Raw genomic sequence first — 22,213 nt, forward strand, 5'->3', positions numbered from 1 at the left:
AGAACTGATCATCCAACATTAGTACCTGAGCTCACTAATGCTTCTGTGGCCGAGTGCCGTCAAATTGTAGAGCAATCTAGTGTTGAGCCTTCCTAGAAGAATAGAGGTTGTGACTTCAGCAAAGGGCAACAAACTGCTTGTTAATACCTTTGATTTCAGAGGAAACTCTGGATGATTGTTTATCAATTTAAAATACAGCAACAGCCAAATGTTCAGAAGACCAGAGCGAAGCAGTTCAGTTGAAAAACCTCTTGTCGTTTTTATAAGACCTTCTTTTAGCAGATGTTAAAAGTAGCAGTACTCAGGAAACTGTATTAATAATTGAATAACTTAAGTGACGTCCAAGACTACGATACGTTTGGAAAATATGGTGACATCGATTTCTATCAGTGCCACCAGCGTTATATTGAACACTTCAGTGGTGCACCGGGTGACCAATTAACTCTGTCCACTGCCAAAGTCCAAAAGAATCATTATAATCCGATGATCTCACTGATTACAAACTACTAAACAGTAAAACAGTAGTGGCAGTAGTCAAAACAGTCAGAGGCTTGTATGGTGAAATTTTTATGCAAATGTTTTCAGCTAAATTTCCCTTTTTACCCCTTTTAGATGCCTCAAGTTTTACAAACTCAGTTTTGTACTCTAATGTGAGTTAGATGATTGGACAAGAGAACTGGATCGTCAGTTGTGTTGTAGTGATTGTATTGTCACTGGTATCTGGTTATTGCCTGCAGAGCCATATATTTTATAGCAAAAAAGTCGGTAATCCCTTTTGTGGCGTGGTGGTGTGGTGGGTAGCGCCATCACCTCACAGCAAGAAGGGACTGAGTTTGATTCCCTGGCCGGGTCACCAAGGTCCTTTCTATGTGGAGTTTGCATGTTGTATATGCGTGGGTTTAGCAATTGGACATGCTAAATTGACCCTAGGTGTGAATGTGTTGTGATTGTGTCTCTCTGTCTGTCTGTTTGCCCTGCGATGGACTGGCAACCTGTCCAGGGTGTATCCTGCCTTCCGCCTGATGACGGTGTTTGTGTGTATGTATTATAAGCACCGGCAATGACCTTATTAGCAGATGTGACTGATTCACATCCAATGCTGTTTCTCAGTCATGGTCTTCATAAAATTGTATCAGTGTTGTTAAAAGCTTCCACAATCCCAAAAAGGTCTGCACTATAACGTAATAGCCTCTGCTCTATATTTATGATTGTTTTTTTGCACAGGGCTACAGTTTGTGTACAATTTATCGTTTTGAAAATTTGTTTCTAAAGAGGCTTGACAATATAAAAGACATACTATACTTACTAATCCAGGGGTCTGCCAAAATTTAAGAAGAGCCATTTTGTCCTTTCAACAAAAATCAAATACCTTGGGAGCCACAAAAATTTCCCTGTTGGCTGTAAATATGTCTCTGTATGTACTAATGTACTAGTATAGACTAAAAAATGTAACATAAACAAAAACACAGACTTAATTTGCTCTGCATTAAGCTTTTGCTATAGCCACTTTTCTTGCATCTCTGGCAGGAAACATCTCCTCAAAAGTGTAATAGTTTCTTGTAAAATTACTCAACGTTCTATTTTTTTACAAGGCTGAAGTCAGTTCTCATTCGCCATCTACTTGTTTGAATTTTCCTGTTCCACCTTAAATGGTGCCTGGGTTGCCAGAATGTAACTGCCGCACCATTTAAGGTGGAACAGGACAATTTGAAAGAGAAGCTGGTGAAAGAGAAGCTGACTTCAGCTTCACCACTCTTTAGTGTTTCACAGTTTCTGCTTGCAGATCAAACATATCAGGAAACCAGCTGCAGAGACTATAAATGCAAATAAGTCCATTCGTCTCCAAATGATTGATGTATGTCTTAAATCTTTCTCTTTGCTGTTTTGTTAGCTACTAGCCAGGTGAGACTGTTATCTGCATTGTTGTGGTGACCAACAGTCTGCATGCCGATCTTCAGGGTTAAAGGCTGAATTAGCAGTTCTACATTAACTCCAGCTTTTAAGACCATTTATTGTTAAAACTGAGTTCAGCAGAGCTTTATTTTACTGCAAAGGATTATTTTATTTTACCTAAATATTTAATTCTGCTGTGGAGCCATAACAGGGCAGTAAAAGAGCCACATGTTGCTGACCCCTGAGCTAGTCAGAACATTCTAACTACAGACAATAGAATTTATAGCATACTGCATGTGATATTAGTTTGGTACTATGAAATTTAAGGGCACTGGTATCTGATTGGTACATGGTATCGGCTCATAGTTCAGATACAATCAGCAGTGAGAGAGAAAACGTTGAATCAGTGCATCACTATGTGTCGTCTTGGTTGTGTCTTCAGTTAACTCAGAGAATTCCAACATCCAACCCAATTTTCGTGATTTGATCTTAAACATGCAACCCATGCTCCCAACCCTGTGAACGACCAATCACATGACTGACCAAATAAACAACATGAAAAATGACAGTTTAATAACTTTTATTTTGTACTGTCATTTAGAAGGCTTGGCTTAGATTCAAACAGAGGCAAATTCAGTTTGAGCAAGAATGATTGTTTTACTACTGCATTTCAGCTGTTTGCTTGTGATCAAATGACTGTCCTGTTTTATGGAGTTTGCTTTTTCCTGTTGATTTTTTTTTTCCATTTTTCTTGCTTAATGACACAAGCTCATCTTGTAAAATTCGATTTTTTTTAGTAATGAATTAGTCTGTGTAAGTTTAGAAGAATATAGTGTCAGCATTTTATTTTTTTTGTCCTGTAGGGGGCAATGTCCAGAGTGGGTGTGGTGTTTGGGGGCTCCCGTGGCATCGGCCGTGCGGTTTCCTGGCTGTTGGCAGAAAGGGGACATAGGGTGGTGGTGGTGTCCAGAAACGTGGAAGCAGCACAGGCTACAGCAGACTCTCTTCCCGGAGGTGTGTCAGTCTATCACTATGAAACAGTTCAGTTTTCTGCAAAGATTATTTTACATATCATTAAAATATTTTAAACATCTAACAAACACAATTGTTCTTGATACACATAGTTGTTTTCCCATTAGAGATTTTGATATTGTCTTACTGAAAATATAAAGATGCAGATATGAAGTCTTATGAAGCTGCAGTTATGCTAGCTGTTCAAAACATATCTAGACTTTCTTAATATTGAATATAGCTGCCTTAAGGTGTTCCTGTTGCTGACTTGGGTGTTCACATCTCCATAGAAAGCATTGCCAATAAAATCCAAAGCTTTGGGGCAGCAGTAGATGAGCCTAAGGTGGTCCATTGCCCCTTGCACTGGGCGGTAGAGCAGTGGAACTGTGTTTTCTGTAGTGATAGAGCTCCATTCAATACCTTTAGGATGAGTTAGAGTGGAGTTTGTGATCCAGAGCTAATCATCCAACATCAGTAGCTGACCTCACTAATGCTTTCTTAATTGAATACAATCAAATCCTCGCAGTAATGTTCCAACAGTTACTGTAAAGGCTTCCCAGAAGAATAGAGACTGTTACTAGAGCAAAGGGTGGGCACAACTTCTAGAGTTGGGTTATTGTTTACTATGTCAGCAGTTTTGGACAAACTACTCTTTTAAGTGAGTCTGTTGTGTCTGTTGAACTACAGGGGAGCATGTAGGCCTCAGCTGTGATGTTTCTAGAGAACAGGAGGTCCAGAGAGCGTTTGAGACCATCACTAAGACCTGTGGTCCTGTGGGATATCTAGTCAACGCAGCAGGCATCAACAGGTGAGGACGTGTGGAAGAGAAGACTCCAGCGTTTGTTTGTTTTTGGTCATTAGCATGAGAAGACGTGGTGTTTTGTTGTGTGGTGAAATGTAGAACATTAGGCCAGCTGAGTCATGAATGTCTTTACTCCCAATTTTTTGCATGTCTTTCAGAGATGCGTTATTATTAAGGAGTAAATCTGAGGACATGGTGTCTGTTCTTCACACCAACTTGCTTGGCTCCATGCTTACCTGCAGGGCGGCACTACGGAGCATGCTGAGCAAAGGGGGTGCTATTGTCAACATAGGTGAGCCATAAACTGACCAGTTTATTAAGTACACATGCTTTCCTACATTCATGGACTTTTTTTTTAATCAGGTTTGTGTTGTTTTGCCTTTTCTAGAATCTTCTTTACGCTCTTCTAGAGTGTTTTTATTTGTTTATTTAGCAGGGACTAAGCAACTTTACTTCCAGGCTTAGCCAAATGACTTTTCAGCAGCAAGTATTTAAAACAGTCAGAAGATGCATGTATATTTATCTAATAGCCACCAGGTGGCAACAGAGCATCATTATAGATTTCTACTCTGCTCTCAGTTCTCAGTTGTGAGTCTTGGTGAACAGTGTGAGGTATTCATTTAAGACATTTGGTCCTCTGCAGTATGTTTTTGCTGGATTCATATGTAGGTGTTTTTGATTTAGGCCTAATGGTTTGTTCTTAAAGAAATATTTATCAAATAGAGCCTAGACTGTGTGTAAACAGAGCCGCTTCCTGTGCGTTTGTGTTAATGAATCGACCTGTAAATGGTGAGTGGACACTGATGGAATGTTTCCTCAGGCTCGGTGGTGGGTGTGAAAGGAAATGCTGGTCAGTGTGTGTACAGCGCCAGCAAAGCCGGCCTGGAGGGTTTCACACGCTCCCTGGCCAAAGAGGTCGCCTCGCGAAGTGTTCGAGTCAACTTGGTGGTGCCAGGTAGCCTTCTCTTCTCTTCTCTTCTCTTCTCTTCTCTTCTCTTCTCTTCTCTTCTCTTCTCTTCTCTTCTCTAGCCCTTCTCTTCTCTAGCCCTTCTCTTCTCTTCTCTAGCCACGCTCTTCTTTAGCCACGCTCTTCTCTTCTTTAGCCACGCTCTTCTCTTCTTTAGCCACGCTCTGCTCTTCTCTAGCCACGCTCTGCTCTATCCACGCTCTGCTCTTCTCTTTCCACGCTCTGCTCTTCTCTATCCACGCTCTGCTCTTCTCTATCCACGCTCTGCTCTTCTCTAGCCTCGCTCTGCTCTTCTCTAGCCTCGCTCTGCTCTTCTCTAGCCTCGCTCTGCTCTTCTCTAGCCACGCTCTTCTCTTCTTTAGCCACGCTCTGCTCTTTTCTTTCCACGCTCTGCTCTTCTCTTTCCACGCTCTGCTCTTCTCTATCCACGCTCTTCTCTTCTATTTTCATGCTCTTCTCTTCTTTAGCCATGCTCTTCTCTAGCCACGCTCTTCTCTAGCCACTCTCTGCTCTCTGCTCTTCTCTAGCCACGCTCTTCTCTTTTTTTATCCACGCTCTTCTATTTTCACGCTCTTCTCTTCTCTAGCCACGCTCTGCTCTTCTCTATCCACGCTCTTCTCTTCTATAGCCATGCTCTTCTCTAGCCACGCTCTTCTCTATCCACGCTCTGCTCTCTGCTCTTCTCTAGCCACGCTCTTCTCTTCTCTATCCATGCTCTTCTCTTCTCTATCCATGCTCTTCTCTTCTCTAGCCACGCTCTTCTCTTCCATATCCACGCTCTTCTCTTCTCTAGCCACGCTCTTCTCTTCCATATCCACACTCTTCTCTTCCATATCCACACTCTTCTCTTTCATATCCACGCTCTTCTCTTTCATATCCACGCTCTTCTCTTTCGTATCCACGCTCTTCTCTTCTCTAGCCACGCTCTTCTCTTCTCTAGCCACGCTCTTCTCTTCTCTAGCCACGCTCTTCTCTATCCATGCTCTTGTCTATCCATGCTCTGCTCTCTGCTCTTCTCTATCCATGCTCTTCTCTTCTCTAGCCACGCTCTTCTCTTCTCTAGCCACGCTCTTCTCTTCTCTATCCATGCTCTTCTCTTCTCTATCCATGCTCTTCTCTTCTCTATCCATGCTCTTGTCTATCCACGCTCTGCTCTCTGCTCTTCTCTAGCCAGGCTCTTCTCTTCTCTAGCCACGCTCTTCTCTTCTCTAGCCACGCTCTTCTCTTCTCTAGCCACGCTCTTCTCTTCTCTAGCCACGCTCTTCTCTTCTCTAGCCACGCTCTTCTCTTCTCTAGCCACGCTCTTCTCTTCTCTATCCATGCTCTTCTCTTCTCTATCCATGCTCTTCTCTTCTCTATCCATGCTCTTCTCTTTTATATCTGTGCTCTTCTCTTTCCATGCTCTTCTCTATCCATGGGCGTCTTGTTTTTTCTTCTCTTCTAGTCTCTTCATTCCACCATTTGCTCTGCTCTGTTCTCTTATCCATTTGCTGTTCTTTTCTTTGTATGCTCTTCTCTTCTCTACTCTTCTCCATTTGCTGTTTGCTTCTTTTCTTTGTTTGCTCTTCTCTACTCGTCTCTACTCTTTTCTTCTCTTCTGTTCTCCATTTGCTGTTCATTAGCTCTCCTCTTCTGTTCTCTATTCGCTGTTTTCTTCTTTTCTTTGTTTGCTCTTCTCTTCATTTTTGTGTTCTCTCCTCCATTTGCACTCCTGTGTTCTTTTCTTCTGTTCTTTAGTAAACATTTTAATCCAGACATAACATGACCCACATTTTTTACGTTAGTTGTATTGTTTCAGTAGTGCTGAGCATAAAAAGAACATTCTCTTGGTTCTGATTTTACTTGTGGAACAATGACTGATAAAATGAGTGAGAGAAAACACTATTATGTTTTATGTCTATGGGTTATGCATTTATCTAGAAATTAGCAAAGAGGGGTAGAGTGAAAAGATGTCAGGGCTACATTTGAGCAATAAAATGCTTTGTTTTGATTTTTAAACTGTGTCTCCTGATTGAAATCAGTATATATGATTTTTTCATAATTCTGATAGTGATGAATATGAACCACATTCTGTAGTGATGTTGGAACCATGGTGATAACCTGCTTCAGATAAGCAAATCTGAGATCTGAAATCTGGTTAATAGTTTCAAGAAATGTCATTATGTCCCATAGTTAGTATGCATTTTTTAAACCTGCATTACTTTCTGACATACAGAGGCAGTGGGCGTGCCTATGGAAACAGTCAATATTTGTAGTGTGATTACTTTTGAACTACTAATTCTAGATGACAGTCAGGATTATTCTTTGGTTTAAGATGTGTTTAACTACCAAAACAGATGCTTATTTGACATTTTCTGGTTTTCTAAAAATCCAGAAAAAGTGCAGCGGAGCAACGTTGGCGTTCTATTGTCTAACTATGACACATTTTAATTTTTCTGTATGAGTACTGAAAAATGAAAATAAATAAATAATTCATATCATGCCTCTACTTGCATATTGTTCATGTTTTACAAGGGCAATTTCAAGATTGTTTATCATTGAAATTAACACGTATAAAATAGGAACTTAAGATCTTTAGCATCTGTAGTATAAAAATGAATAAGATAAAAGCTTACAATTTTGCACACTGTCCAGTGTGTACAATGGCATAATTCTCTACAAATATTAAGTAAATCTAAGGATATTAATATACTTTTGTTCATTTTAAAGCTGGATTTGTGTCTCTGCTGTGCCTTTTAAATATTGGCCCTCTTTCTTCCCCAACTCAGGGCTCATCCGGACAGATATGACAGCGGGACTTAAGGAGGAGGACGCCGGGAGGAGAATTCCCCTGGGCCGTTTTGGTGAGCCCAAGGAAGTAGCACAGGCTGTTCTGTTCCTCCTCGAGTCACCTTATATTACAGGGCAGGTTCTGCTTGTGGATGGAGGACTACGGCTGGTTATGTGAGGCCTGATTACTAACTGTATGTTGCTACTGTTGGACTAGTGGCACAGCTCGGTCCTTTGAGGGCAGAGCAAAGTGGATTTTTGGAATACTGTTGATGAAGGGGAGGACATTGTGCTTCACTTCAGGACCTACTCCTTGTACTCTGGGGCAGTGATGGACATATTGGTTGAAACTTTGTGCGCATAGTTAGGATTTATGCTGACTTTGATCATTTTTATCACAGACTGATTTTTTGCATTTTGAAAGATGATAAAGAATAGGCGGTTCCTTTTTATTGGCCTTCACTGGCTCAGTTTGTGGCCATTGATCTGAAATAATGTCCTCAGTTTATGATCAACAGTAGACAACAGGTAAATGATATGTTCAGTGTGTTACATCATCCTACATGAATTCAGGGGTGCTGCTAATGACTATTTAGTAACTTATTAATCTATAGGATGCTTTATTGATGTATAGATCATTTTGATCAACAGTGAATATGCATATCGAGAGCTACAGTGGCATATCTAAAGTGTTAAGTAGTCAATAACGTCAGCGTCAGTCTGTTGCACTACCAGTGCGTTCAGTATTCATGCAGTGTTCTCTATCATGGCATCAGCATCATGACATTTCAGCAGAAATATAGGCCTGGTCTTTGGCAAAATTACATGTTTACTGGAGGTTATTTTGATAAAGTGTCCAAATGTTAATGCAATTTTTTAAGAGAATTATTGTTACTTTTAAAGTGCACACAAAGTCTAAAGCATAAACCTTATCTTTCTCAAGTCATTATAACAGACTTATCTTTGATGTATTTTACTGTGTGGAACCTTTCGCTTCAATTGGAAAGGAGCAACATAAGAAACCTGAAGTGTTCTCACGTTTTAAGAATTAAAGACTGTTGGACTGAATGGAACGTAATTCATTCGCTTTTGGTGTGCTTTATCAGCCTATAAATCACTGTCAGTAGCACACATACACAGATCAGGCATAACAGTATGACCACCTATCAGCTCCACTTACTATATTGGAGCACTTTGTAGTTCTACAGTTACAGACTGTAGTCCATCTGTTTCTCTTATACTTTGTTAGCCCCCTTTTACCCTGTTCTTCAGTGGTCAGGAACCCCATGGACCCTCACAGAGCAGGTACTATTTGGGTGGTGGATCATTCTGAGCACTGCAGTAACACTGATGTGGTGGTGGTGGTGTGTTAGTGTATGTTGTGCTTATCTGAGTGGATCAGTTTTTAAACATTGTGTCCACTCACTGTCCACTCTATTAGACACTCCTACCTTGTCAGTCCACCTTATAGATGTAAAGTCAGAGACGATAGCTCATCTGCTGCTGCACAGTTTGTGTTGGTCATCCTCTAGTCCTTCATCAGTGGTCATAGAACACTGTTGGCTGGATATATTTGGTTGGTGGACTGTTCTCAGTCCAGCAGTGACACTGTGGTGTTTAAAATCTTCAGTGTTGTATGACCGTAGTATGCTAAGTAGAGCTCATGTGGTCAGTTACATTTTGGAGGTAAATGTGCAATACTATGCAAATATGTTGTATAAATTGAGCAGAAATAATCCCTCTACTAGTACCCTGTATGGCCACTCGTATGTGGCCGCCCCTACTACTATTAGAGTTTAGGTGTTTCGGCCACTCCCATTCCTAAGAGGTGTATAAAACCAAGCACATAGCCATGCAATCTCCATAGACAAATACTGGCAGTAGAATGCGTCATACTGGAGAGCTCAGTGGCCTTAAGTATAGCGTATAGGATACCACCTCTTTCACAAGTCAGTTTGTGAAATTGTGAAATGGAAGCATTTAGGAGCAACAACAGCACAGTCAGAAGATATAATTCACAGCCACTGAGTGTTGAAGCTCATAAAAATCTGCCAACCAGTTATATCATTCGCTACAGAGTTCCAAATTGCCTCTGGCTGTAACATCGGCACAAAAACTATGAGTCAGGATCTTCATGAAATCGGTTTTCAATGCTTAGCAGCTGCAAACAAGTCTTAAGATCACGATACACAATGCCTAGGGCCTGCTGAAGTGATGTAAAGCATGTCGCCACAGGACTCGACCAGCGGAAATGTGTTCTGTGGAGTGATGAATCAAGCTTCACTATCTGGAAGTCTGCTGGACGAATGTGGGTTTGGTGGATGCCAGGAGAACTTTGCCTACTCGAATGCTTAGTGCCAGAAGTTTGGTTCTGTCATAACTGGGCCCTTGTGCCCAAAGCAAGGGCATAAAGACTTTGGTGTCACTGGCCTGCAGAAATCCCTGACCTCTGCAGCACTGAACACCTTTGGAATGAACTGGATTGTCGACTGGGAGCCAGACCTTCTTGTCCAACATCAGTGCTCGACCTCACAAATGCTTGTTTGACTGAATGGGCCTAAACACACTCTAAAATCTTGTGGAAAGCCTTCCCAGATAAGTGGAGGCTATTCTAGCCGCAAAAGGTGGGGGGCCAAGTCATTATTAATTCTCTGGTTTTAGAATGGAATGTCCAATGAGTGTCCACATACTATTTAAATTATTAAAAAACACACACTATACTCTACTAGTACCCTGTATAGCCAAAAGTATGTGGCCACCCCCTACTAATTAAAGTTAAGGGACCATATTACAGAAAATATTTATCTTTTTGTCTTAACTCAAGATCGGACAGGTCAAGATAAGATTTTTCACAAATGCCTATTACAGAAGCAAATCTGATCTTAATTTAAGACTTGTGTCTTACAGCATCTTATCTCAAGTTAGAAAGTCTTACTCGATCGGGACCCAGACGTTCTTGTCCAACATCAGTGCTCGACCTCACAAATGCTCTTTTGACTGAATGGGCACAAACACACTCTAAAATCTTGTGGAAAGCCTTCCCAGATAAGTTGAGGCTGTTCTAGCCGCAAAACGTGTGGCCACAGTCATTATTAATGCCTATGGTTTTGGAATGGGATGTCCAATGAGTGTCCACAAAGTTTTGGCCATGCAGTTTGCCATATTTGCCATTATTATTGGGGCATCAAATGGATCATCTCTCTTGTCCAGTGTGTGAGAAGTAATGAGCCAAATAACTAATTTAGCTCAAATATGTAATTTAGCCTTTCCAACTTCAGAGCTTCTGTAGAGCTGAGACCAGGGCAGAAAAGGTGTTATTGAAGTGGATGTAAATCAGAGACATGCTGTCCTGATCATCTGAGAATGTGACTGTTTTCAGTTCAGTCCTGAAGCTGAAAAGGTTTTGGACTGAGCTCTGTTGAAGACCACAGCCCAATACTCACACTGTAATGTCACTAGAACAAGCAGCTGTAAGGTATCATTGATTATGGTAGGATTACTGTATTTGCGAATATATTTTAATATCATGTGAAATCACTTTGTAGAACATTGTTAAGATTTCTACCAAGTTAATTTAATTTCAATCATTTTTCTGTTGAACGTTGACAGATTACCTTTTTTTTTGTGGAAAAAAAACATGATGGTGAAATACTGCTGCATGCATGCCATTGATATTACTGAGGTTTAATAGCTTTTAATAGTTAATAATTTAATCTCATATCACTTGTGTCCTCAGCAAGGATGTGTTCATCAAACACAGCTTCCTCAACAGACATGAAAACCTGCAGTGGTCACCAGTCCTCCTCCTGGACATCTACCTTCCAATAGATTTCAGCTCCAACTCAGATCTAATACCCCTCATTTAGCTAATCAAGCACCTCTGAAGGCAAAAATTTGACAAAATCAGGTCTGGATTTGAAGACCTAAGCAAAAATCGGGTGGCCTGGTCAGTTTACATTTTGTTAATTAAAGTACACCTCCAAGTCTGAGTCCAAGTTCCTGGCCCAAAAAAGGATGGCATGCCCACTCCAGGTAAGGGAAGCGGACCTGCTTCAGGACGACAAGTTTAAGTTTCTTGTTCACCAATGATGGGAAGAGGGATCGTGAGATCGGCCGCAGGCTGGGACAGGCAGCCTGAAGAGGGAGCTGAGCCATAAGGCAAAGCTCTCTGTTTATTGGTCAGCCTGCATCCCCTCCCTCACCTATAGTCATGAGCTGTGGGAATGAGATCATGAATACAAGTGGCACAAATGACCTTTCTTCGCAGGGTGACAGCTACAATCGCAGTAGAGCAGCTACTCCTCCACATTGTGGAAGCCAGTTGAGGTGGTTCATGTATCTAATTCGGATGCCCCCTGGACACCACCCTGGTCCAGCCTACTGGAATGAGACTCCAAGTTGGCCTGGAAGCGGCTTGGTTAATGATGATGAGTGAATGGATGAATGATTGAAGTAAGAATAAGTTAATATTACAAATAATAACACATCCTCTACTAAAGGTTGCAGAAAAAAACGCCATATTTAATTTCTTTCCTGAAACTATTTTTAATAAATAAGCACTAAATCAATACTTCTGTGTTTAAAAGTATGTTTTCCCATGTTACAGGCCCTTGAGATTTCAGTAACTTCTGTCCTGAAGCCAAGTTTTTTTTTTTTGTTCGGCGAAGGCTTGACGTGTTTCAAACAGGCTCGTCCTTATCTACCCTCACCATATAGTACACTGAGGTTTGTACCTCAGAGGTGCAGAGCAGTGTGTAGCAGTGTGGCGGATATAAAAATCGTCGTCTTAATCTTCACATTTTCAAAAACAGAACCTGAACTGGAACATTTTTCTTCTTGTGTAACAGGAACCCTGTGTTTTATCCTCCCACGGCACGAGAGACGCTCTGCTCACCCCTCATCACACACACACAGAAACATGTACACTCCACTCACAGCTGGGCCGGATTAAGAGTGGGCCGAAGCTTATTTTTAGCACAGTGAGTGATTTTGGGGGTCGGCTTACGACAGCACACTCACGGTGGCAAAGGATGAGGTCAGAGGTCGACTAGTGGAGCATCTGACTGGCTGCATGATGTCATTTGTTATTCTGACACACATGCATGCCAGCTCCTGTAGTCATCTTGCTGCCCCCCCAAAACTGATTAAAGAGGTAACCCTTACTGTACTATTTAATTATATAATTACCTTGTTGTGTAACAAAAGGTACATTTTAAACTTGCATTTCTACCTTTTTCCATTTGTTTTGATGTCAAACACGGTGGTACACAATAACTTATCAAATTCAAATCATTCTAAAGTACAGTAAATTGCCTTCAGGATCAATAAAGCATCTATCCATCCATCCACATTATCTGCTCATCCAGTGTTTCTTCTGAAATCAAAGGTATTAATAAGCATTTTGCTCCTCTTTGCTGCAGCAACAGCCTCTTCTCTTCTGGGATGTTGCTCTGAGGATTTGATTGCATTCAGCCACAAGAGCACTAGTGAGGTCTGATACTGATGCTGGATCATTAGTTCTGAATCACAAACTTCACTCCAGCTCACCCCAAAGGTATAGGATGGAGCTCCATCACTCCAGAGGGCACAGGTTCACTGCTCCACACAACACCCCTATGCCCCTATATCCCTCTAGACTACACTTGGCACTGGATGTGATGATTTTAGGCTTATGGGTGGATGCTTCAGAGTGTCCCATTCTATTAGCATGTAAACTGTGCAATGTATCAGCAATGGATGCACATTGAAGTAGCTACATTCACTAATTCAAAAGGCTTGTCTGGAAGGTTTTGGACAAAACCTGAATCAAAGGCAAGAAGTCAGCAGGTCATGTCAACAGAGTAGAGCAAAATGCACACTAGGTCCTTCCCTCCAACCCAATTACAAAATAAACCTCATCCTCAGCCCTGACTCAGGGGTCTTATTCATGAGTATGGGTTCTTACTGTGGACCTTTTTTTATTAATGGCAAAGGAACCTACAGGAGAAACCTTGTGTTACCACATTTTAAGAACTAAAGACAGAATTGTTGGACAGAACTCCAAACAGAACAGCATAATTAATTCACTCTTGGTGTGCTTTCTCACCCCATACATTACTACTGATAGCACTCATGCTTATCCTCTATGACAAACATGAACTGGAATCTTCAAGGAAATATGTAGGGGTCTTTGCAGTTTGTCCAGTGGGCTGACATGGATAAAGCTGCTTTTCTCCCATTGTGCAAATACTGACTTGAAAGGCTAGTTTAAGACACGTCCTTCCCAAATAAGTCGTTAAACACTGGCTTAGTACTTCCAGAGACTTTTATTTATATTGTTGTTCATAAACCAAAATAGAGAGAACATTCAATATACAGGCACAGATTGGCTTGGAAAGGAAGGGAAAGCAAAAAAAAAAAAAAAAAAAAAATCTTTCATCATGAGTCCCCTTATGCTTTTGTGCTGAGACAGAGGTAACTGCAGAAAAATGTAAAAAGATATCACAAGGAGTTGTGTGAGTAAATATGTAGTTGTATGTTTGGATACATTATCAAAATAAGTTGCAAGCTTTAATGTTGTGCGATGTTTATATGAATCCAACTGTCCAAGAAACTGTCTAATTTGTTGTATTACAAGTACCAGAGTTGCATATGTGTATATATATTAATTATTACTATTAAAGAAAGAGATCTAAATAGGTTTAAATGATTTGTGATGGCAGTACATAGTTTGCCAGTTTAAATAGACTAGGCTTGAATTTGGCCATAAAGCCAAGAGAGAAAATCACTAATATAATTTAATGAGTCTGTAACTAACTGCACTCCACTGTCTTCCTTCTTCCTCTTATGAAAAAGCATACAGTCGTATGCAAGTGGTAAACACACTTCTGCCATCGCTATAACTTGCTGTGTCTGCATGTGATTCCAAACCTCAAAACAGAAGTGTATGCTTCATCTCATCATCATCGCTGCTAATTTCTAGTTTGAAATCTTAATAACCAAACACCTTTTGTCATGTGACACCACGTCGCAAAATAATCTCTTTGCCAGAGCCAATCCTGTTCACGCTTTCCTCAACTAGCCCCGCCCACAAGCATTCAAAAACCACCCTGCCTTTCCTCACAGGCTTCTTCCACCTGGCTTTTGCTCGTCTGTGGAAACGCAGAGAAAAATTCGGTCATTCAAAACCCCCATTCAACATCATAGCTTCAATCTCAAACTCACTTCAACAATACCTCAGTTTCGACTCCCTTGTGATCAAATGCAAGAAAGAAAGAAAAAGAAAAAGGGGGGAAAAAATAAGGCCCGGCCTTGTGCAATATCTATAGCATAGTGCTACCTCTAAATCCAGACTTGGTGGATATTTGTGCTAGCGTGCTCAGTCTGTCTACATCTACGCTGCTGCAGTTCACATACAAAAGTCCACTACGAATTCCCTCAACAGATCCCTAAAGCCCTGCAACTATCAGTCCGATCCAAGTTTGGATGTATCCCCAGCACTATGTGAGTCAATCCCACCTCTAAAAACACTTGTCTTGTTGCCCACTAATCATTTTCTCTCTGCTAGAAATGAACAGACCTCTTCCAGCAGCTTATAAATACAGACTAAGGCACTGAGTAAATACCATGAAAGTATCAAATGTTGGCACCATTGTAACACATGCAGAACTAGAAGCTACTTTACTTAAAATTAATAATTTTTTTTGTTTTATTTATTTATTTTTTATTTTTTTGCTTAAGCATTCTGATATGGTTAATCATCTCTCAGGCACTTGTGAAATAATCCAGCGATGGCAGAACAAGGTCATCATGGGTACAGTACCTCCTCCCTCAAATCAACTTGAACCGATTGTGTAAGTGTGCAGACTGAGAAAAGCCCCAGAAGTCAATTTAAAAGCAGGATGTTGACTTCATTGCAGCACCCATCACACTCCCACTGACCATCAGGAAAGACAAAAAAAATTAAAATAAAAAAAAGCAAAGAAGATGTGGTTTTCTTCTCCTGTGGAGTAAAACAGGAGCTTCCAAACCAATCTATTAATAGGCTTTGATTCTTTTCTTCTTCGGCTGATCTTCCAACAGGCTTAGGTTCCTCTGGTATAGGAGTTGGTGGCATTGAGTTTGGGACAGTGGCACTAGGGTCAAAAATTCAGGGTTCATGGATTAGGCCAAAGGCCGCGTCTACAGGTCATCGCTCTCCACCAGGGTGCCGGGGGGAAGGGGGCTGGAGTCGGGGAAAAAGGCCGCCTTCACATCCAGACCTCGCTCTGTCAGGGCAGCGTAGCGGCTGGTCGACGGACGCACCTTTTTTGGCTTAGGGGTGTTTGGCTGTTGCCATTGGGCTGAGAGAGAAGAAAAAGAAAGAGTTAAGATTATATCAGTCAAATTGTTTGAAACTTTCTAGAAAATAACTGTTTGCTCATAAAAGCTCATTACAAACATCAGAACAAATAAGCATTATAGAGACAAGCACTATATATATCAAGCTCAACAAGCTTTATGCAGTAAAAAAAAGGCAGTTATCTTGTGAGCTGATGAATGGAACACAAGTTTGGTTCTAGTTTGCTCCTTGATGCCCCCAGCCATCGCAACGATTTGTTAAATTCAATCACCATTTAACAAAGGACTGTTTAGCCAAGCCAGGTATCAGACCAGGCATGTCAAACTGGGGACCTTCCAGGCCAAAGTTCTGCAGAAATTAGTGTTTACTCACATCTAAAGTTCTGAATTCAGTTCATGGAGGCCTTTCTAATTAGCTGATGAGCTGGATCAGTTGTGTTTAATGAGGCAACATGCTGAAGTCTACACATGTATTAGATGATAATTACAAATTATCTGGAGATGCTGCAAGGAGGTTCAAGGAAAATACTGACCTACATAAAAACATAGTTATTTGTATTAGTTCTAATATTAATGGGGATTTTTTGAGCAAATCAACACTTATGGCTCAGATGAACAGCTTGTAATTTTCTGACCTGCCTAAGACATTTGCACAGTATTGTACACTATGCTCATACCCAGCATCCTCATTTGGGCACACTGCCAAATACAAAATGACCTCAGAGACCAGAGGCATGTGAATGAAAACTAGTGTTTACTGTGTAGTAGGCCTATAAAGTGAGCATAATGCAAATGACTCATGCTAAATTTAGTCTTTCACTGTTAGCCACATGAGCTTTTTTGGGTGTAGTATCCTTTTCCTAGATCAGAGGTGCAGTTCTGGACCTGGAGGTCCAGTGCTCAGCACAATTTTGCGGCTTCCGTACTTAAACCTGGCAATTAACAGATTAGTTTAATAACGTGCTTTTGAGCAAACAAAATCATAAAAGTGTCCTGGGCACCAGACCTCCAGGACCGGACTTGTGCACCCCTGTCCTGGATTCAAACATATTTTTCCACAGAGAGGGTGTACTTTTTTGAACACTATGCTTAAATCAGCTTAAGAAAACAGCCTTAAATGTAACAAAAACATTCAGCATTCATCACATACAGTCTTCTGTTTGGATTATTCCCCTTCATTTCTTACTATGTCTTTTCAGTGTTCAAAGTAGATGTTTAAAGGATGTGGTTCCCACTTTAACGCCCAAGACTACATCCCCTCTACAAGCCACTTGCATAACAGTAGTGAGGGGAGGCTGCCAGCTTGTGTTGGTTTAACCTGAGCTAATGAACCAATGTGAGACGTAACAGCTTTGAGAGGAGATTACAATTGTTTAAAATGTTGTTAATGGCAAACATGGAGCACAGACTGGAGTAATCGCTACAGAAACAATTGAGTGCAGAAAGGGAGTTTGCTGCTGTTGGCTGAGTCAAATGTGGATTTGTATCTACATATACACACATTTTTATCAGATATTGACTCACTTTGGCTCCCTCTTTCAACTGCTTTGTTTGATCTGGGCCACTTTCAATGAAATGTTTCATACCAGATGTCTGTCCACACCACATCTTGGCAGGTGTTTTTTAAACCCCGTGCATTTTTGTGTAATCAACTTACTGTGTACATCAAGTCGTGCTGTGCTAGAGACAATGCCTGCTTCATTCTTGGCTGAGACAGTGTACCAGCCTGCATCCTCCTTCAAAGCTGGCTGGATGATCATGCACAGGTATCCAAAGTTGTCCTGGTGCATACTGTAAAGTGACATTCCCAACAGATTTAGTAAAAGTTTTAAATTGTATCTGTAACTCCAGAGATTCCCAGAATCTATTCAGGCCCTATCTACACATAGATACTTTAAAAAAAAATAATAATAATTTCTCTGCATTTTGGCCTCATGTCCACACAAATACATTTTCAGGTCACTAAAAATTAAGATTTTTGAATCATGTAGATAAGCCAGGCGTCTGCAACACGCGGCTCTTTTACTCCCCTATTGTGGCTCCACAGCAGAATTAGATTTGTACGTAAAAATAAAATAATCCTCCTTTGCAGTAAAATAAAGTTCTGCTGATCGTTTTAACACAAATTTAAATATAATTGTCCTTAAACGCTGGAGTTCATGTACAACTGCTAATTCACACTTTATTCCACACATTTACAATTATAAGCATAATCTACAACAAGAAGCTGTAAAACTCTAAAAAATCATGAAGCTGAATTCGACTTCTTGCTCACCAACTTCTTGTTGAGTTTTAACATTCCACCTCAAATGGTGTAACAGTTGTCCAAATAGCTACATTCTGGCACCTCAGGCACCATATAAAGTGGAACAGGAAAATTTTAAAAAGAAGCTGGCGAATGAGAAGCTGACGTCAAATATTAAAAGACATTTTACAAGGAACTATTGTACTTCTGTGGAAAGGTTTCCTGCGGATGATGCGAGCAAAGCAGCTATAGCTGAGCTGAAGCTTAAAGCAGTGTAAAGTAAGTTTGCATTTTGTTCATATTTGAGTCTATACTAGATGGTGAAATGTTACTTCAATAAAATGGACATGAAATGCTGTGGCTCCCAAAATGGTTTGATTTTTGAAACTAGACAAACTGGCTCTTCTTAACATTGGGGTTGTCGACCTCTGAGATAGGCAAAGCGTAGCTTTCTGAAAATGGTGACATCATGCCCTTAACTTGCACATTGCAAGTTAATACAGCTGAAATACAGCTGATAATCAGGTTGTTTTTGTGTGCTTTTAGACAATAAAAACATCAGCTATGGCAGCAGTTCCAATCACAGTGTAAACAGACACAAATCTGAGTCTGTCGCACCAAAAACTGCGCCAATAAAAGCACTTACACTGCATCTTGATGTGGTTGACCAATTACCCAGTGAAAACTCACTCTGGTTGAGACTAATTGTTTTGCACTGTTCTAAAGAAAGTCCAATTCAGCATGGAGACCATAAATCTCAAACATCTCTCTGAGGTGGTGGAGACGGTAGTGTCTGTAATACTCCACATTTTACTGTGGCTTACTGCCCGTGTATATGCTCCCTTTACAAGACCATGTTCGTCGCTGTTTGTGTATACATGTGGTAGCAGTTTAGACAGCCTGTCTACTGCAATCGCCCTACAGCTGCCATTTATGGAGCTGCTGGTGCACAGCGGCTTGGCCTGCTAGCGAATAAAACATACTGTACCTTCAGAGAGAGAGTGATAACCTGCATGTGAGAACTTTCTAGGATTTCTAGCTGGTTACATAATGTTATTGGGGGGAACTGAGAAATCATTTAATTTCTCAGTTAACAAAAAACTTGGACTGTCTTTAAAGTATCTGGGAGTAGTTTAAATCTGTATTTAATGCCATTTAATGTGTTACCGTAAACAAACATTTAATATGATAAAATACATACAAAAATGCTTTGTTTGTTGACCACACTGTTGGCTACTCTAGAAACACCAAGTATAATTAGTTGAGCTGCTTTAACTTTTTTAATATCTGCCCTGTCATCTGCAAAACTGCATTATCATAATCATCATGCATAAAAAGGATCAAAGACTAATGTTGAAACTGAATTTACCTTATTCTGTCTGTGTTGTGAGTGAAGGACTCGTTCTCTTTCTTCCAGAAAATCTGAGGGAACGGGACTCCAGCCACGCGGCATTCCAAACGGACAGGGTAACCCTCTGCAACGCCCGTGTTCTGGAGCTTCTCGATGAAGGTGGGTGTTTTGTGCATCTCTTTAGCTACAACAGAGTGTGTTAGAGATATAATTTAAGTACTGCACACTGCACTATAACAAGCATCGATTTGTAAGACTAGGAGTGCACGATACATCAGTGCTCAATATATTAATCGTCACTAAATGGGATATGGTATTGGGCCAATATTGGAATTACAGCAGATAATTACAACTGATTATAGTTTTAGCTGGTGCATGCACTGACACACAGAAAATTAGAGTTTTGATTAGCTGTCCAGGCTGAAATGCCTTTCTAAGAGTCTATGGGCAAGACTCCTCATGTAATATAGATGTTAACTAGAGATCAAATTGTTTTACAGCGTATGAACTTGTATTCTCGTGTCTTGTAATAGCAAGTGTGCTTACTTGAGGCTAACATGTAAGCTTATGGCTAGAGGATTAGTCTGGGACACAGCCTTTGTTGTGCTTTTATAAAATTAAATTCTCTTATAAACTGAAAATACAAACATTAACATAATGCACATTTTCAGCCATTTCTTATTTTTGCTGTATCAAAAATGTATTCAAGTCAAGGCACCCCTTTATCATGTCTGATTTAGTAGTCATGTCATAACATACAAAATTAATCAGTCTTTCACACCCTACACAGTTTTTGGCATAATTAAAAAAAAGCCTGTTGTCCTTTACTTTGTGTGTAAATTTAGCGAGGAATTGACCAAAAGAAACGGCCCAAAATGAAAAAAAAAAAAGTCTGGTTCCATTGACTTACATTAAAGTAAAAGTAGGTTCTTTACTTTCCCTGTAAAGTTACCATTTTGGAGTGGAACAAAAGTGATATGGATAAATTATAATATGAACTTGTTTTTCTAAATATAATATAATATATTATAATTAAATAAATAAATAAACACAAAACACTCGATTGCTGGTTACTGGTACTCGTATCAGCCACAACAAAGTTTTAATTAGCGGTTAATGGGTTAGTGTACTGACCCAGATATTCCTTATCAGTGCAGTCCTAGTTACTACTTGCATTATCTTGTAATCTTGTATTATATTCCCTACATATTTCTGAAGAGAAAACAAAATGTACCAGCAACAATCAGCTCCAGGCTGAAGGAGTTCTGTCCGGCCCTGTTGCTGGCGATGCATGTATACACTCCTGCGTCTCTGCTGGTGACCGGCTCAATGACCAATGAGTGGATTCCATTCTCTCTCACTAGCATCTTGTGGGCGGAGTCTGGGCGGATGGTCTGACCATTCAGCTGCCAGATCAGATCAGGAGTAGGCAGACCACTTACCTGCAGAGAAATTGGTATTGGCCAAGTCAGTCAAATGCATTCACTGCAAATATCTCACACTCAATGTCAGAGCAAATCACTGAGCTTTGGGAATTTAGTGTGTTGGACCAAATTATATGGTCCAAAGTATATGGTGTGTTTGTGTGTTCTGGTCTAGATTGAGTGGGAATGTGTGCAAAATGTTTTTCCCATGGGAAGTGGGATTACGTTAAAAGCCCAAGCTCTGTTTTCAACAATCTTCACTTTCTCCTCAGAAACCAAACAGCGCTCCCACCCTCAGGTGTGCCAGGACTACATCATCACGAAGTTTGTGTGTAAGTACTGAACAAGGTATGTGTTCTTAAAGGAGCATTCCACACAAATTCCACCCTTTAAATGTGGACAGAAAAAGTAAGTAAAAAAAAAAAAAAGTAAAGTCTTACATAATATCTACATAATCAAGACAAAGTAATCACTCTGCTTTAACTTGCATGGAAAGTGTCTTTCATTTCTGGCTGTTCATTGCAGTGACATGTACAGACAAAATTCTAGCTAGGCAGCGGCTTGCTAATCTGGCATTTGTTTGTGAATTCTGATGTACAATTTCTGTTTATTTTCTGAATTTAAAATAATTGGGAAAAAAACAACATAAAATATAAAATGTGCCATAACTTTTGCACAATTTGTTTTTGCACATTTTGTACATTTTATGTTTTGATTTTAAATTCAGAAAATAAACAGCTTTATTTACACTCAGAATATCATGGAAAAAAAACATAATTTAATCAGGGGTACAGAAAATGTTGCTTAACACTATTTGCGAAAATGGTGTGTGTTCACAGTGCGTGGACAAATGCAGACAGGCTGAAGTGGGGGGGTCCCTAAGAAGGCACAGTATATGCACCTATCCAGACCCTACAACAAAACTGAATTTCACTGGAAGCACAGAAATTTTGAGTGTGAATTCAGACCCATTACATTCAACATGAAAAAGAAAGCTAATATTTCTTTTTCTTATTTTTCTTTTATTATTATTATTTCTCTTCCCCGCGACCCTGACGGAGAAGCGGCTTAGAAAATGGATGGATGGATGGATTTCTCTTCCTTTATGACAAATTAGCTTACAAGGATGTTTTGAACAGATATGAAAAGAATTTTAAGTCAAAACAGATGTAACTTGACAGATATCTTGTCTATGTTTTGTGTATTATGTATTATGTACCATGTGTGTTGAATAAAAAAAAAAAACCTGATATTCCTTCACCATTGGTTATGACATTTTATGACCAAACATAATATGTATGTGTGTGTGTGGGTGTGGGTGTGTGTGTGTCAGCAGGGGGCTCTAGAGAGAGGAAAAACAAATCTTTGATTTTGGCCTCTTTGAAGTTTGTGCAGTTTGGAGCTACAGAGTGGCAGCAAACAAATCAGCTCT

General features: G+C 40.2%; 2 protein-coding genes across 8 annotated transcripts in view; one reads left to right on the plus strand and one right to left on the minus strand.

Moving 5' to 3' along the window:
* The window catches only part of cbr4 (carbonyl reductase 4), a 15,624-nt gene extending 7,104 nt beyond the window's left edge, over nt 1-8,520 (plus strand). For both annotated transcript variants that reach the window (XM_037537462.1, XM_037537461.1), the window contains exons 2-6: nt 2,757-2,907; nt 3,592-3,712; nt 3,865-3,998; nt 4,527-4,661; nt 7,442-8,520. In XM_037537462.1, coding sequence (XP_037393359.1) covers nt 2,763-2,907; nt 3,592-3,712; nt 3,865-3,998; nt 4,527-4,661; nt 7,442-7,620 — 714 coding nt within the window. In that variant the 5' untranslated portion in view covers nt 2,757-2,762 and the 3' untranslated portion in view covers nt 7,621-8,520. The remainder of the gene's footprint in view (nt 1-2,756; nt 2,908-3,591; nt 3,713-3,864; nt 3,999-4,526; nt 4,662-7,441) is intronic.
* Nucleotides 8,521-13,728: 5,208 nt separating this feature from the next.
* The window catches only part of palld (palladin, cytoskeletal associated protein), a 175,748-nt gene continuing 167,263 nt past the window's right edge, over nt 13,729-22,213 (minus strand). For all 6 annotated transcript variants that reach the window (XM_017687836.2, XM_017687827.2, XM_017687824.2 and 3 more), the window contains 4 exons: nt 20,592-20,799; nt 19,376-19,541; nt 17,419-17,552; nt 13,729-15,763 (listed from right to left, as the gene is read on the minus strand). In XM_017687836.2, coding sequence (XP_017543325.2) covers nt 15,603-15,763; nt 17,419-17,552; nt 19,376-19,541; nt 20,592-20,799 — 669 coding nt within the window. In that variant the 3' untranslated portion in view covers nt 13,729-15,602. The remainder of the gene's footprint in view (nt 15,764-17,418; nt 17,553-19,375; nt 19,542-20,591; nt 20,800-22,213) is intronic.

The sequence above is a fragment of the Pygocentrus nattereri genome, chromosome 4, assembly GCF_015220715.1.
Source record: "Pygocentrus nattereri isolate fPygNat1 chromosome 4, fPygNat1.pri, whole genome shotgun sequence".
Lineage (NCBI taxonomy): Eukaryota > Metazoa > Chordata > Actinopteri > Characiformes > Serrasalmidae > Pygocentrus > Pygocentrus nattereri.